Here is a 14,602-nt window from a genome sequence, read left to right as displayed (position 1 = left end):
GGGTACCCTGGGAGACTCTGCAGAAAGCCACATGATACTTAAAAGATGGGGTTTGAGAATAACACAGCTCTCCCCCCCCCACCCCCCGCACACACACTGAAAATTTTACAGTCACCTTCATCACCCCACGGGGGGGGGGGGAGTACGAACGGACGAGCATGTCTTCCAATAGGCGTAGTAAGCGAGGCGACACCCCCCCCCCCATCAATCACCAACACAAGTGAATCACAGTGTAGAGCCCAGTCGGTTTTAGTGGTTTTCTTTAATCCTGTTCTGCACTTCTTCCTTATTTACTACACGGGATATTATAAAGAATAAATAGCAGATACTCTTAATTTACATGATTAGTCATTCCATTTGTTCTCTATATTTACAATAACTGTAAAATAACATTGAACTCTATAACTTCTTCGAGGTCTAAGGAAAATCAAAACACTTTCCGAAGAATGGAAAATAGCTTTTTTTTTTAAAAGTCCTTCTACAAAAGTTCCCCCTCTCTTTGTACTTTTAAGAAAAAATAACTTTTCCCCCCTGCTTCGCCATGCGAAGGGTACTGGGATATAAATAGCAGGTTAACATTATTACCAACAACCAGAATAAGTCTCTCTTTTCTCTGCTCTTTTTTCCTTTTGCTTGCCTTTTTTTAAATACAGTAGAAGCCGGGTAACTTTTGACGTATAATACTGACCTTTTAATAAGTAAATTAAAACTGGGACCGTATATACACACACATATACATTCCTACACAGTTAAACAGTGCATTACAGGAACCAGAAAGCCAGGTCTCTGTAGCCAAGAAGAAAAAAAGTTCATTGAAAACCCTCGCTAGAGGGTGGTGAAACTGGTTGGAGGTGGTGGTGGTGGGGGGCGTTGGTGGGGATCCATCAAGTGTCTGGGCGCGGGCAGGGGGCCCCCCGAGTTCTAGCAGGAACACTTACACTCGGAAATGATGGGGTACTGGATGGGAATCCAGCCGCAGCGCTGACCCCCGCGCCGCTGACAGCGCCACCGCAGCACCGTGAGGTGCACAGACTTGGATGGCTTACACACCATGCCCTCGGGCACAGAGCAGGAGCGCTTGCTGAAGCAGCTGCCCACCTTCACGTAGCGTGGCCAAAAGCGGCTGCCTAGGTCGTTCCACGCGTACAGCACCGGGCAGAAGGTCTGTGACCACAGCCACATCTGTAACTTCCTCCTCAGCTTCTTGCTCAGGCGCTGTTTCTTGCCTTGGGCCAAGCCCTCGGAGAACTCCAGCCCTTTGATCTCGCTCGGCATGGCCCCCGACGGCCGCTGCCGCAGCAGCTGGTCCAGCTCCGCCAGGTCCTCGGCACCTCCAGCCGGTCCCCCGCCCCCTCCGGGTCGGTCCTCTGGGGGCGAAGTGGCCATAAAGCCCGGGTCGTAGTGGCCCCCGAGCAGCGAGCGCAGCAGCGTCTCGTTCAGATCCTTCTCCTTAGGGTCAAAGATAGGGTCTGGATGTTCGATGAGGTCCACCAGGGGCAGGTTGTCGCTGGGTGCTGGGCGGATGTGTAGATAGTGCTGGCCGCCGGCTGGTGCTGCCCGCAGCCCCAGGACCACCACCAGGGCGTAGAGGGTGACCCCCAGGCTGGGGCAGCGCTCCATGCCTCCCGCGCGCGCCCCGGGGCTGCCTCTTCGTCCCGCGTCCCCGGAGGAGAGCACGCCGAGTCCGCGGCGCTGCCGCGCTCCCCGGTCCCTCCGGAGGCGGCTCACCCGAGGCTGAGCAGGCGCAGGGCAGGCAGCATGAGCCGCGAGGAGAGCCGTTCGCGCAGCGCCGGCTCCCGCCGCGGCGCAGAAGACGCGCACGAGTCGGTCGCAACTCCCCCCGCCGCTCTACTTGGGAAGGCGACCGCGGTCGGGCATCCGAGATTACTCCAGCGCGACCGTGGGGCGCTGGGGGCGCCGGCTCCTCGCTGCTCTCCCGGGCTGCCGGCGGCGCAGGGCGCGTGGACGAGCCTCTTCCCTCCTCCTCCTCCGGTCGCTCGGCGTCCTGTTTCTCTGTGCGGAGCCTCTGGTAGAGCGGGTCCTGGGCCACTTCTCTCTGCCTGCTCCGGGCTGCGCAGCCGGCTCTGCCCGGCGGACTCCAGCGGCGGTGGCGGCGGTGGCGGCGGCGGCGTCCGCGGCGTCCGCGCACGTTGGCACCGGTTTGTCTGTCTCGCAGGGTCCAAGCCTTTAAATTTCCTGCACTTTCAGCTCCATCACCATGGAAACCACTGACTCTCTCTCCGCGTTGCCCCCTCCCCCTTCTTCCCCCCAAACAACAACCCCACCCCCAACTCCTCCACCCGCGAGGAGCCGGAGCCGCACGGGCTCGGGGGGAAAGCGACTGCACTGGTCGCCGCGGCGGCGGCGGCTCCGGCAGCGCCCAGGACTGTGCCCCGCCGGACCCAGATGCCCCGGGAAGCCGACAGTCAGGCTGCCCGCCGGAGCTCACAGGCGGCGGCGGCGCGGCAGCGGCGGTGGCGGCGGCGGCGGTGGCGCTTGGCAGGTCTCCGCGCAATTTTCTCTCCCCCCCCAACCCCCGCCCCGGTTCTCCTCCTCCTACAAAATGCACCGCCCCCCTCCTTTCTCCTGGAGCAATGCAATGGGGCTCTAGGCGCCCCGCCAGGGCCAGTCCCGGGGAAAGCTCGCGGCGGCGCTGGAGCCAGGCTGGAGGGTGCAGGGCTGGAGTTGAGGGGTGTGGGGTTGTCGAGGTGGGGCTGGGGGACTCTCACTAGCTGAGTGATTTGTACCGGGAGGGGAGCAGCAGGGAGATGGCCGGGGGCTCGGTTTCCAGTGCAGTTCCTAGCAAGAAATTTCTCCATGTGCATGGAGCATTTTCCCGGGTGCGTGTCTTTTTTCCTCTCTCTCGGGCTTGGGCTAAGTCCCCTCCCCCCAACACACACACACACACACACACACACACACACACACACACACACACACACACACGCACACCAAGAGCCGCAGCGTTGCGCAGCGTGATGTAATTTCTAGGTAGCACCCCTTCTCTGCCCCTCAGATCCACAAGGTAGGGAGTCGGGGGTCTTCTCACCCTCCTCCTTCGCCAAGTTCTACCCGGTGAGTGGCGGGGAAATAGAGGTACATCCTCCTAGCCTGTGGCTCCCCTAATCCTCGCTGCTTGGTACAACTAGCTCTCACCTCCCTGGGGGCGGCGCGCCCTCTGCTGGCCCTTTGTGATCCCTGCATTTAGTTCTGGTTTTGTGTGTGTGTGTGTGTGTGTGTGTGTGTGTGTGTGTGTGTGTGTGTGTGTGTGTGTGTGTTGGGGGTGTCGTGTGGTGCTCAGCTAGGTGGGTTTGTAGGCTGCCCCTCTGTGTGGCTCAATGTCAAATTCTGCATCTGTGCCCTATTTGTGTGTACTGACAGGCACTTTATGCTTTTGAATGCTTTCTCATAGATCTCCAGACTTAGTGTAAACAAAGATCCTAAGATTTTTCTCCAAGGTACTTGGATTTCACAAGTACACAGGTTTGCATCATCTGGCTGGGGCAAACGGCCTCAGCGGGCAGAGAGTGGTGACTAGAAAAGGAAAGGTATACTACAAATAAGGTACCCTAGTTCTGGATGCTGTCCACCCTGGCACATCTATGTTGACCTTGGGTAAGTCGCTTGTGTGGCACTCTACACTTCAGTTTTTGGATTAGTGACCTAAATCCAGCCCCCCCCCAACCATCTTATAGTTCTAACAACTGAGTTAGGTCACTAATCCAAATTCAGCCCACCAAAGGGACACTGCTTATTGAAAAGAAGGAATAACCCCTTTGATGAGAAATGGGAACTGTTTTCCTTTGGAGGAAGAGCTGGGTCAAGACCCAGCTCAGAGTCTTTTATGATGGTGATGTGATTCCATCCGGAAAGGAATGGAGGAGAGATATCTGGAGTGAATGTCCTGGAATTCACCAGGAGTGGGAGTTAGGCAGTCCCAGTGTCGCAGCCTCAAACACACCGAGGTCTAGCTTTCCTTCTAGTCCCCTAAGGGGGAAAGCACTTCATTGCATGACTTTTCTGCAAGACCTCAGCCATAGAGAGAGATGTCCAGTTTCAGGTGTGAACACTTCTCACAGCTATAACGACTAGACAAGTAGAATTAGACTCTCTGGGTTCTGTCTACAACAAGGTCTTGCTTTGATCACCACTGGAGAAAAAGTGACCTACTGGGATCAGTGTGGTCCCAGCATATGGGAGGCTGGGGAGAGGGGATTATGAGTTCGAGGCCAGCCAGAGCTGCACAGTGAGTTCTAGGACACCCTCAAGAACAAATTGGAACAATTTAAGAACAATCATTGGTTTTTAAAAATTGGTCTAGGTCTTAGGGTTAGAGAGGTGACTCAGTGGTAAAGGGCACCGACTGTTTCGTAGAGGTCCAGGGTTCTTTTCCCAGCATGGTAGCTCATAGCCATCCTTAACTCCTGTTCTAGGACATCTGATGGCCTTTTCTGACCTCTGTGGGCACCAAGCATGCAAGTGTTACACAGACTTGTATGCAGGCAAAAGCCTCACACATAAAATAAAATCAATAAATCTAATTTTAAAAATTAAAAACGTAGTCTGGTTTGCACATAATATGAGACGGTCTCCCAGACTTTACTTTTTGATATGTTTTATGGTGGTTTGGCATTAATTTGCTGTCTCATGAAGATTAAATGTTCCAGAGCAATTTTGTCACTGCTGAGAATCAACTAAGAAAAAAAAATTTTTTTTCTGGTAAAGACTTGAGAAGATAAACTCCAGCCCAGCTCTCCTGAGACAGGGTTAAGTTCTAGCTATTGCTCACTTACTGTGCGATTTTTTTTTTCGTTTTTCCTTCAAATCACCTGTGGGCTTTTCTTTTAATTGTCAAATCACCTGTGGTTTTAAATGTATTACTATTTTATTGTATGTGTATGAGAGTTTTGCCTGCATGCATATCTGTTTACCACATGTGCCTATAGAGGCCATGTGCCCCTGGAACACGAGGCACAGACAGCTGTGAGCCACCATCATCATCCAGGTGAGTGCTGGGGGTTGAACTCAGGACCTCCGGAAGAGTAGCTAAAGCTCCTAACCACTCAGCCATCTATCTCTCCAGCCCCTGATCACCTGTTTTTGTTTAAAAGCCAACCTAGAGCCTTCTGCCCTTTATGTAGGCTGGATAGATCCGACTGAACAGCATAGAAAGAATGGGAACCCATGCATACTTGATGATGGCTCAGTGACTTATTCATGGAGATCAGAAGGAAACTCGACTGTTAGACAGTGCAGAGCTGACCCCACCCTGCAGCCAAGCCTTCTGCAGTCCCCAGAGTGGAGAGATGACAAGCATAGGAAGGAAGTACTTAAAGGACATTGGAACAATCCATAGATCACTATAAAATTGTCAAAATTGGTTTCCTTAAGCTGTGCCCCCCTTTGATACAGGTGACACTTTCTGCTGGTCTTTAAGTGTTGTCTGGAATTTTAGGATACACTGTGACAAACTAAAAGAGTATTAGAGCTATTATCATACGCAGTATTGGGTTCTCGAACCACAAGCCGAGTTGGGAAATGCCACACTTGGGGAGGCTACAGCCCCACTCCACTCTACAATGGGGAGCAGCCTCATATATTCAGGTACCAAGAAACTCTGGGTTATTGCTCTGAGAGACTAGACTGAGCAATATCTTAATGATAGAATGGAAATGTAGCCAATTTTTTTTTTTTTTTTTGGTTTTTCGAGACAGGGTTTCTCTGTGTAGCCCTGGCTGTCCTGGAACTCACTCTGTAGACCAGGCTGGCCTCGAACTCAGAAATCCACATGCCTCTGCCTCCCGAGTACTGGGATTAAAGGAGTGCGCCACCATGCCGGGCTCAAATTTAGCCAATCTTGATGTAGGCTAGTGGTGTATCCATCTGATGAGGGAGAGGAGGATGCTTCAGCCAAAGGATGTGAGTTTGAAAGAAAAAAGAAGCACAGTAGATGAGGGATAACCAAAGAACCTTGGGGCATGCTGAGTGGAGGAAGAGCTACATCTCTGGTGGTTCAAAACAAAAAGATAACTTCTGTACTGAGTGGAGTGAGGTTGGAGTCCCGGCCCTGCCACTCATCAGCAATGTGACCTTTACACCAGCCAGCTTCTTTCTCATCTGTGAAGTGAGGATAGTGCACACCTGATGGAACGGTAGCATCTAAAGAGGGCAAAGGATCTCTCATCAAGCATGGTGCTTAGGGTTGGGCATACACCGAGTGGTATTTTGTTTGGAGAGCCCTGATGCCCTCAGTTGTCCAGCTACCTCTAGTTGGAGCAAGACAAGGCTGAAGGTATGGGAGGGCTGATGGAAGTCAATGCCAACACCTAGGCTCTGAGTGTGTATAGTTGAGCTGTCCCTTTGGAACTGTCAGCCTTCAGGAGTAAAGTCAGTAGAAGTGCTTGGTGTATTTCATAGGTGAGATGTGTATGCAGGGGTTGTGGACCTTAGCTTTTATCGGAAGTTCAATCATCAGTTACAGTGTGGGTCAGCCTTGGCAGTCCCCATGGCAGGTGTATGTCCCACAAAATATTCCTGGCACAGAACTGAAAGATTCTTTCGAACAATTGCTTGAGCAGGTCCATGTTCCAGCAAGAGGAGCCTGGAGGGATTCTATGAATATACTTTTCAAAATTTTCATTTGGTCTTGAAAGAGAAGGCCTGCGGCGGGTGTGGAACACCCCGCTCAGTGGACATAGGATGTCTGAAAATCCGCTGTGTGACCTTCAGTGAATCTCTTTACTTCTCTCGGGGACTCTTTGATACCAAAAAGTCAGAGGGCTACGAGATGCCATAAAGAGAAGGCATGAGAAGAGCCATCTTTTATGGTTGGCACCATCCTAGGCATAGGGCAATCACCACTTTTGGATGCTGCCCCACTAAGTGTAACATCTGACAAGTTTAAAAAGAGAGGAAGTTAGAGGGCTAAGATGCTTGTCATTTTCTGTCATTGACTGGAGGAAATGAAGGTAGGGATATCACAACCCATCCCTTTCTGTCCAAGCCCAAGGAGTGGTGTGTTCCTGTGGTTTCCTAGGAGCTGGGGCAGGCCTGGACACATCACTGCCCACCCCCCCCCCTGAACCAGTGAAGACCAAGAGACCCGGCTTAATGTCACAATACATTATAGTCGTGTATGTCCAATGGCAGATGGGAGTCTGGTTAGAGAAGTTAAGTTGCAAACCAGGAGAAAGTAGGAGAGAAGGAAGAGGGAAAAGGAGGAGAAAAACTTTGAAACCTGGGCTGGGCTGAAAAAGTGGCGGGCAAATGCGTTTGGGACACGCTTCCCAAAATAGAGAACATGTTTAAGACCAAAGGAGGAGAGGAACATTGACTGGCTCTCTCCAGCCCGACAGCCCCTTGGCTCCCTCAGTCAGCGGCCCCCTCCTCATCTGGCTCCACGCTGGTGAAGGGGAGCCGTCTCTGGAGCCCGGTGGCTCATTCATCTCCTGATAAACTGTTTATCTGAGTTTTAACGAGGGCGCCTCTCTCCACCCTGGAGACAGGAGCCTCTGCATGTTTAGCCTGCCCTGATGTGGGGGGCCTGGGGGCGGGTGGGGGTGATGCCTGCAGACATCTCCCCCTTTGCTTGCTGCCTCTGTGCTTCGAGCTGGCTCTCCTGGGTGGGCAGGCTTGGCCTCTGGCTTCTTAAACTGATGTCTGGAGGCAGGAGAAACTCACCCGCAACCCCTGTCACACACTTTTAGAAACAAGCACTATTTATTTCCGAGTTCTGGATTTTTTTTTTTTAAATCACACGTAACCTAGTATTTCAAAAGGAAAATGGATATAATGCTACAGTCTTATTGCTAGGCTCGCAAGTAGTCTGCAAACGACAGCTGTTACCAAATTAATATAGACTTAAACCTCCAAATGCCCTTGGACTTACTTTCCACTCCCCAATGAAGACCCTTGTGGATTTGCACAGGTACCTACTCCTGTAGACACATTTATTGGAGGGCGATAGAATGTCTCACTTCATACAGCACTAACAAGTACAGTCATGCTTGAGCAAGTGGTATGCACACTTGAGCACGTGCATGCACACTCAGCACAACACTAGCCAGGAACCCTTGCTTCACACACACACATGGATGACTGCACACTGCTGTCCTGCTGCCCTCTCTCCCTACCTCAGTTCTTTAGGCTTCTAAAAGCAGCTCCTGGCAGCAAGCTGCCCCAGAAGGTCCCACACATCTTCTCACAACAGACACACAGATACCTACCTACCTCAACCTGGGCTCACACCCCCACCCCCCCAGCCACCCAGTCCTCTCCTCCCGTTGCCCAGGATGGATGTTTATTGTGTTAATGTCTACTCTTCCTTATCCTCCTAAACCCAAGATAACAAGGAGACGGGGAGCTCAATAGACTGAGACATAAGCTGGAAACTGACCTCATTTCGGGTAGGTGTAGTGATTCCCAGGTTCCAGCTACGAAACCCACCCAACCCTGCATTTTTTACCTTGGACCAGTCCACCTCATTTTGATGCTTGGCCATCTAGACCCCGGGTCACACTGGAGCACGAACCCTGTGACCACTCATCGTCCCTCACCCATCTGTTCACCCGGCAGGTGACCCTTTGTGGATGCTTTGCTCAATGAAGAACAAGAGTTCTGACGAGTTCAGAGGCTGTTGGGAGAGAACGGAAAAGTAAGCAGGGGACTATAACCCACATGTCAATGCCACGATGACATATGTCAGTGTGTAGGGGTCCAAAAGGGATCCCCAAGAAAATTCAGTGTTCAAGAAGAGAGAGCTGAAAGGTCATTAGGTCATTAGTCCACAAGCCAGAGGAGTGAGGACTGCTCCTTGGGCTTGGTGACATTTGGCCTATGGAGAAAGGGATAGAATCTGCCTGAAATGTGGCAGATGAGTTGATGTTTGGGAACTAGATGCTGGAAGACAAGGAGGTTCCAAATACATTAAAAAAAAAAACCCAAAGCAACAAACAGACAGACAACAAGCAAATCTCAAAAGCCCTACAGCATGGTGATATTAGGTTTTCAAGACTAGAGGGAGGCTCAGAGAAGGGTTCAGTCAGGAGAATGCTTGTTGCACAAATGTGGAGACCTGCAACAGGGTCTGTAGCATCCTTGCAAAAGCCATGGACAGTGTCATGCGTGTGTAGCTCCAGCCCTGGGGTCCAGGGAATGGACACTGGCAGATTTCTAGAGCTCACTGGCTGAATCAGTGAGTACCAAGTTCAGTGAGAGACCTTGTCTCTCAAAGGACTGGTGGAGAACCATTAAGGAAGACACTTGATGTTAACCTTAGGTATTCACAAGCACAGGCACATATGTGTACACACATGTGCACATGCATATGCACACACACATAAACACACAAAGCCCACGCTGCACACACCACACATGAAAGCAAAAAGGCTTCAAAGCTTTTCACTCTTAAGTTACATCAAGATGGAGGTCCAGAGCCTCAGACCCAGAGCCTCAGCTTTAAGTCTCTGTGGAGGGATCGCTTTGTGAGCCAGGAGGAACTTCCAGGCAAGTTCTAAAGACAGAGTGCTAAGTGTATTTTTAACTGATGATGGCTTCACTTAAAGAACAGAGTTAAGTGTGTGGGTCAGGAAAAGAGTGAGCCTCACTTTGTAACTTTACAGTGTCTTTAAGTAAGTCTCCTCTAAAAATAAAAGAGAGAGAGAGAGCCATCAATGTTTTTGTACTCTGGGAGAAAACCAATACAAGATTTACATCAGTGAATTTAGAAGAAATAACCTCCCCCAGAGTAACTACCGAGCATTAATAAAGCTGGAGATGGCGTTGAAAAGATTTCTGAAGCCAGTGTGCTTTGTTTCCGGTTTGGTTAAATGGTTCATTGCTCAAGCTCAGTGGAAACGTGAGGGCCAGGCACATTTGACGAGGCTCTGAGCACAGGGGGTGCGTACGTGTGTGCGTGTGTATGAATATGTGACAGACGTTGTTTCATGACGCTTTAATCTCCTGTCTCAGACTTCTACAGAGCAACGAGACTGCTTTCAACATAAAAATGATACCCGAGTCAAAGCCCACCATCAGGTTGAGAAACAAAGCAAAACAAAATGGAAAAGGGCAGCCTGAACCAATCTCATGCTTGGTCAACAACTAACTCTTCAGTCTGGAATGGGTTTGAGGGGAAAGTTGGAGACTGGAAATAAGTGACCTAAAATCAGTGGTCTGAAGGACAGGGCCATCAAAGGGACACAAAGGTGCCTATTCTTTCTGTTTCAGGTCTGGGAAACTAGAACTCAATGTTAATACAGATTACATCTAATAGCCTGTCTGGAAGTCAGGGTTTTCTGGAAATCTCCCTGGAGCTTCCGGAGGGGAAGGAGGGATTACTGCCATCTCCCCATTTTGTAGGTAGAGATATTGAGGAACCAAGAGATAAGAGAGCTTCTTAAAGCCACAGTCAAGATTCCCAGATCACGTAAGGAGAGTGGGGTGGGAGTAGGGGCTTTTAGCTCAGAGCTGTGACCTGCATGGGGTCTGGGGTTTTTCATGCATCTGCCTTCTGGCTTTAAATCATATTTGGCTTTAGGGGTCATCAGTACCTGTGGGCCCAGAGGTTTCCATACACAGTAGCATGTGGAAACTGGTCAAGTACAACAGAAGGCCCGTGTCGTTTCTCTGTACAGTGTCCCCACCTCCTATTTTGGGATTCAAGTACAAGAAAGTAGAAGCTCTTGATTTTCTGTTGAGCTTAAGAAATTTTGTCTCTAAACCCCATATCTCCTATAATATTTTGTTCCCTTTCTGTTTTAACCCAATGTGGGGGTTGAGTATGGTTAACCCAGGGAGTTGCACTATTTGGAGATGTGGCCTTGTTGGAATAGGTGTGTTATGATGGGCATGGGCTTTAAGACCCTCATCCTAGCTGCCTGGAAGCCATTCTTCTCCTAGCAGCCTTCAGATGAAGATGTAGAACTCTCGGCTCCGCCTGCACATGCATGATTGGATGCTGCCATGCTCCCACCTTGATGACAATGGACAGAACCTGAACCTGTAAGCCTGCCCCAATTAAATGTTGTCCTTTATAAGACTTGCCTTGGTCCTGGTGTCTCTTGACAACAATAAAACCCTAAGACACCCAACTTCATTAAATGTGTCTGCAATGAAAAAAAAAAGAGTATCACATTTCTTTATTAGAATTCATGAAATATACCTGTTGAAAATGGGAAAGAACTATCAAGTTATTAAAGAGCAACCTTAACGTTCCACAATGGCTTCCTGTCTTCTCCTTAGCCCATCTGGGCAGAGATCTTCCAACTTGTTCTTTGATGTCACTGACTAAGCACACACAAACAGGACCCCTGAGATAGGTCAGGAACACTTGAAGCACAAACCCAGTGATCTGGATTGAATCCCAGGTCCCACCGTGGAAGGATAGAGCTGAATGGGAAAGTGCCGTGGAACCTTAGGATGTGCAGCCCACACTCTCGATATACACCCACCCACCAACACACCCACACGGCTACTGATAAATAATAATAATAGTTAATAATAGTACATAAAGGAATAATTTAAACCACACAGGCGTTTATTAATTGACCAATATTTTAAGACACTTTTTACCCTTCACTAGCATGGTTAGTGAGCACATACTAGCTTCAGTGGGCCGTTCGAAGGCAGGACTCATCCTTAGTCAGCAGGAATTTTAGAAAAAAGAAATAGGAGTTATTTTATATAGCCACAGGACGTTTTTGATCAGTGCGTACTTGTCAATTAGGAAGCAACTTCTTCATACATTTTAGAAAGAATTGAAGCGCATAGCCCAATATGTAGGCCCTCCCCCCTCCTTTTTTTTTTTTTTTATCCTCTCCCTGCAAGATCAATCGGGAGCACTGCAATTTCTTTCCTCCCATGAAGGCTTAACCACCTTAACTAGTTAAGCAAAGCTTGATTAAACCCACACAGATAATCCCCAAAATGCTGAGAGAAGGGCCCTTGAAGTGCCTGGAGGAAGCAGAGAGGGGGGTGGGGCCAAGCGCTGAGGCAGGGGAGTGGCTCCACACTCCTTTTCATTCCTTTCAGAAATCATTTACTACATTCATTCAGCAGGGCACACTGAGAAAAATGCCAAGAGCCTCCCTCATCTCTTGCAGGGATGGGCCTTTAAAAGTCTAATAAGTGCTGTCTTAATTACCATGCCACGGGTGTAAGAAAATCCGGGCATATCGCATTTTATAGAACTCTGCTTTTCTTTCAAGCCCTCTTGGCCCCAAAGGAAAGGCAGCTCCAGTTTAGACTAAATGTTTATGGTTTGGTCTTTTTTGGCCGCGTGAACGTTTACTTCTGAGCCGGTCCCATTGTTCCATCCGTGATTTAAATACTCTGCTTCTAAATATTTTGACAGCAAAGCGAGTTGTGGGGCGCTTGTCCTTTTTTAGGGACTTCTGGGCCATCATTACCGGTTTGCAGTGGGTGTCGGGTGAGATCTCTGAGGGTTCCTGGTAGCTATTCTGCTTCTCATACGTATGGGATGTTAGGTGAGGTGGATGGCTCTCTCTAAAGTGACCCTAGGTCTACAATGAGAAGTAAGGCTCACAGATGACCCACGTGTGTACCCTCCCATCTCTCGAAAGGTCTTGGTGTTTTTCAAGGAAGAAATGGGCTAAAATAAATCAAGTTATGGAAAAATTGATGGCTTATGATAGTTTAAAACTAAAGTGTCTCTCGTTTACTCTGAAGATAGTTATGATGTCCCGTGACTGTCCTGGTGTGACCACCCTCTGCTTTCTCCTCTCACCTCTTCCTGTTCTTGAGCTGGGGATGGGGTGGGAAGGAGCCCGGCTGCCCTCCTGGGAGGTCTGTACATACTCCGTTCCTCCTCACCCTTACATCCCATCTAGCCACTGTCTCCCTTCGGCACAATCATTCGCAACCTCTAGGGCTTGCTAAAACAGCACCTCCTCCCTCCTCGATCAGTTCTGGACAGAGTTATCTCCCCACTCCTCTCTCATTATATATACACCAACATCTTCCTGCTGCTCCTCTGTACAGACCATACTGCAGGCTGGAGGGCCAGTTTGTTGTTGTTGTTGTTAGGTTTTCTTTTGTGTGTGTGTGTGTGTGTGAAAGGTCCCCTCCATATTCCTGGTGCCTAGCATTGATTTGATATTCGGTGGCCACCTTGTAAACGAATGAGTCTCTGAACTCATTTAATTGGTTTCAGTGACCATAACGGTGGTGAAGCCCATGCTGATCCTGTAATGAATGTATCTGATCCAGACAGAGATTGCTTACTTAACGTCTGCCCTCTTATAAACCGGATTCCTCACAGGTATCTAGAAAAAAACCAAAAGATCAATTCCACTCAAATAGAAGTTTGACTATTTTAGCTAGTACACACCAGTATGCTGCAGCAACCCCTGACAGGCTGAATCCTCACGAATTTGCAGCTATGTGAGGGCAGCTGACTTTGATGGCAGAGTCAGGGCAGGGCAGGATCATCGATGCTTGACTCTTTCCCAGGAAGTTTCCGTCTGGGGTCTGAGGGGGAAGGACAGGGAGTAGTTGAGTAATCCTAGCTCATTCTGCAGAAGCAATGGCTGCTGGGACAGGGGAGAGTGAACTTATCCCATGTCTTCAGTGAGGAGATGGTCCTGTCCCCTTCTCCAGCCTTGAGACCTTGGGACCTGGAACTCTCTGGGGGCTGTTTTCCTTCATGTCTGTTTCCCGGTCCCTAGTCATTTCTGTCTTCTTGGGGAGGTGGCCTCAGAAGTTACTTCCAAAAGTACAGGCTATACTAATCTCCAAGACTGCTCTCTTTGGTGTCCGATTCCTCTTTGTATAGCCAAAGAGCCTTGTGCACCATCTGGCACGGTCACCATGCTCTGGGGTGGCTGGATCAATGGCTGGGTTCACTGTCAACACCAACTGGGTGCTATTCTTTAAACATCCCTCAGGTACTCTAAACTGTCAGTTCTCAGTCACAATTGTTCAGATAACCAGGTCAAAGGTTGCTCCTTCTGCATTTTCTTTTCTCAGCTTGAATGACGCAGCCCAATGCAAGAGTTTCTCAGGGCAGCTCCCTGTCGCTCGGGCCCTGTCCACCTGGCCCAAGAGCAGTGCTTTGAAGAAGAAATAGATTAAGGTATTGGGTTACAGTTTCTGTGGCCAGGCTCTAGCCTGAGCTGAATGTCCTTCCCCAAGAAGGGTGACTTGGCAGAGTGGTTCAGGCTTCAGGCCGCCCTCTATTTTCCTTTCCACTCTGAGGAAAGAGGGTAACGCTCGTTCCCTATGACATATGCACCTTTTGGTAAAAGGCAAATGGGACAGCTGCTCTTGTACTCGGGCACATTGTCTTGGGTCAGAGCAAAGAGAAGATGAAGACAAGAATGCTTTGGGAAAAGCACAGGAGGAAGCTATGTTAGCCCAGTCAGTACAGGGAAGTCCACCCAGGCCCTTCTGTTTCCCTTTGTCTCCTGAGTTCCTGAGTTTTTACTGTGTGCGCAGTACAAGGTGTTCTATTTATTACATGTAGTCTTCAAGACAGTTTGGTTTCTAAGTGAGGACACAGAAACTCAGAGAAGCCATGACCCGAGCAAGGTCACCTAACTAGGAACAGCAGTCTAGCTCTCTGACTAACTCTAAAGCTGGGGTC

General features: G+C 49.6%; 1 protein-coding gene across 1 annotated transcript; it reads right to left on the bottom strand.

Moving 5' to 3' along the window:
* Window positions 1-266: 266 nt before the first annotated feature.
* Nog (noggin) lies at window positions 267-1,632 on the bottom strand. Its single transcript, XM_021178260.3, has one exon. It carries the CDS (start codon window positions 1,618-1,620, stop codon window positions 922-924), a length of 699 nt encoding a protein of 232 aa, XP_021033919.1. The 5' UTR covers window positions 1,621-1,632; the 3' UTR covers window positions 267-921.
* Window positions 1,633-14,602: the final 12,970 nt, after the last annotated feature.

Source organism: Mus caroli, unplaced genomic scaffold (genome assembly GCF_978045245.1).
Source record: "Mus caroli unplaced genomic scaffold, Mus_caroli_1 scaffold_13, whole genome shotgun sequence".
NCBI classification, from domain to species: Eukaryota; Metazoa; Chordata; class Mammalia; order Rodentia; family Muridae; genus Mus; species Mus caroli.
This window is presented reverse-complemented; position numbering and strand designations above follow the sequence as displayed.

Excerpts from the sequence above, each read along its gene's own strand:
- Nog (XM_021178260.3), bottom strand. The coding sequence starts at position 1,620 with ATGGAGCGCTGCCCCAGCCTGGGGGTCACCCTCTACGCCCTGGTGGTG.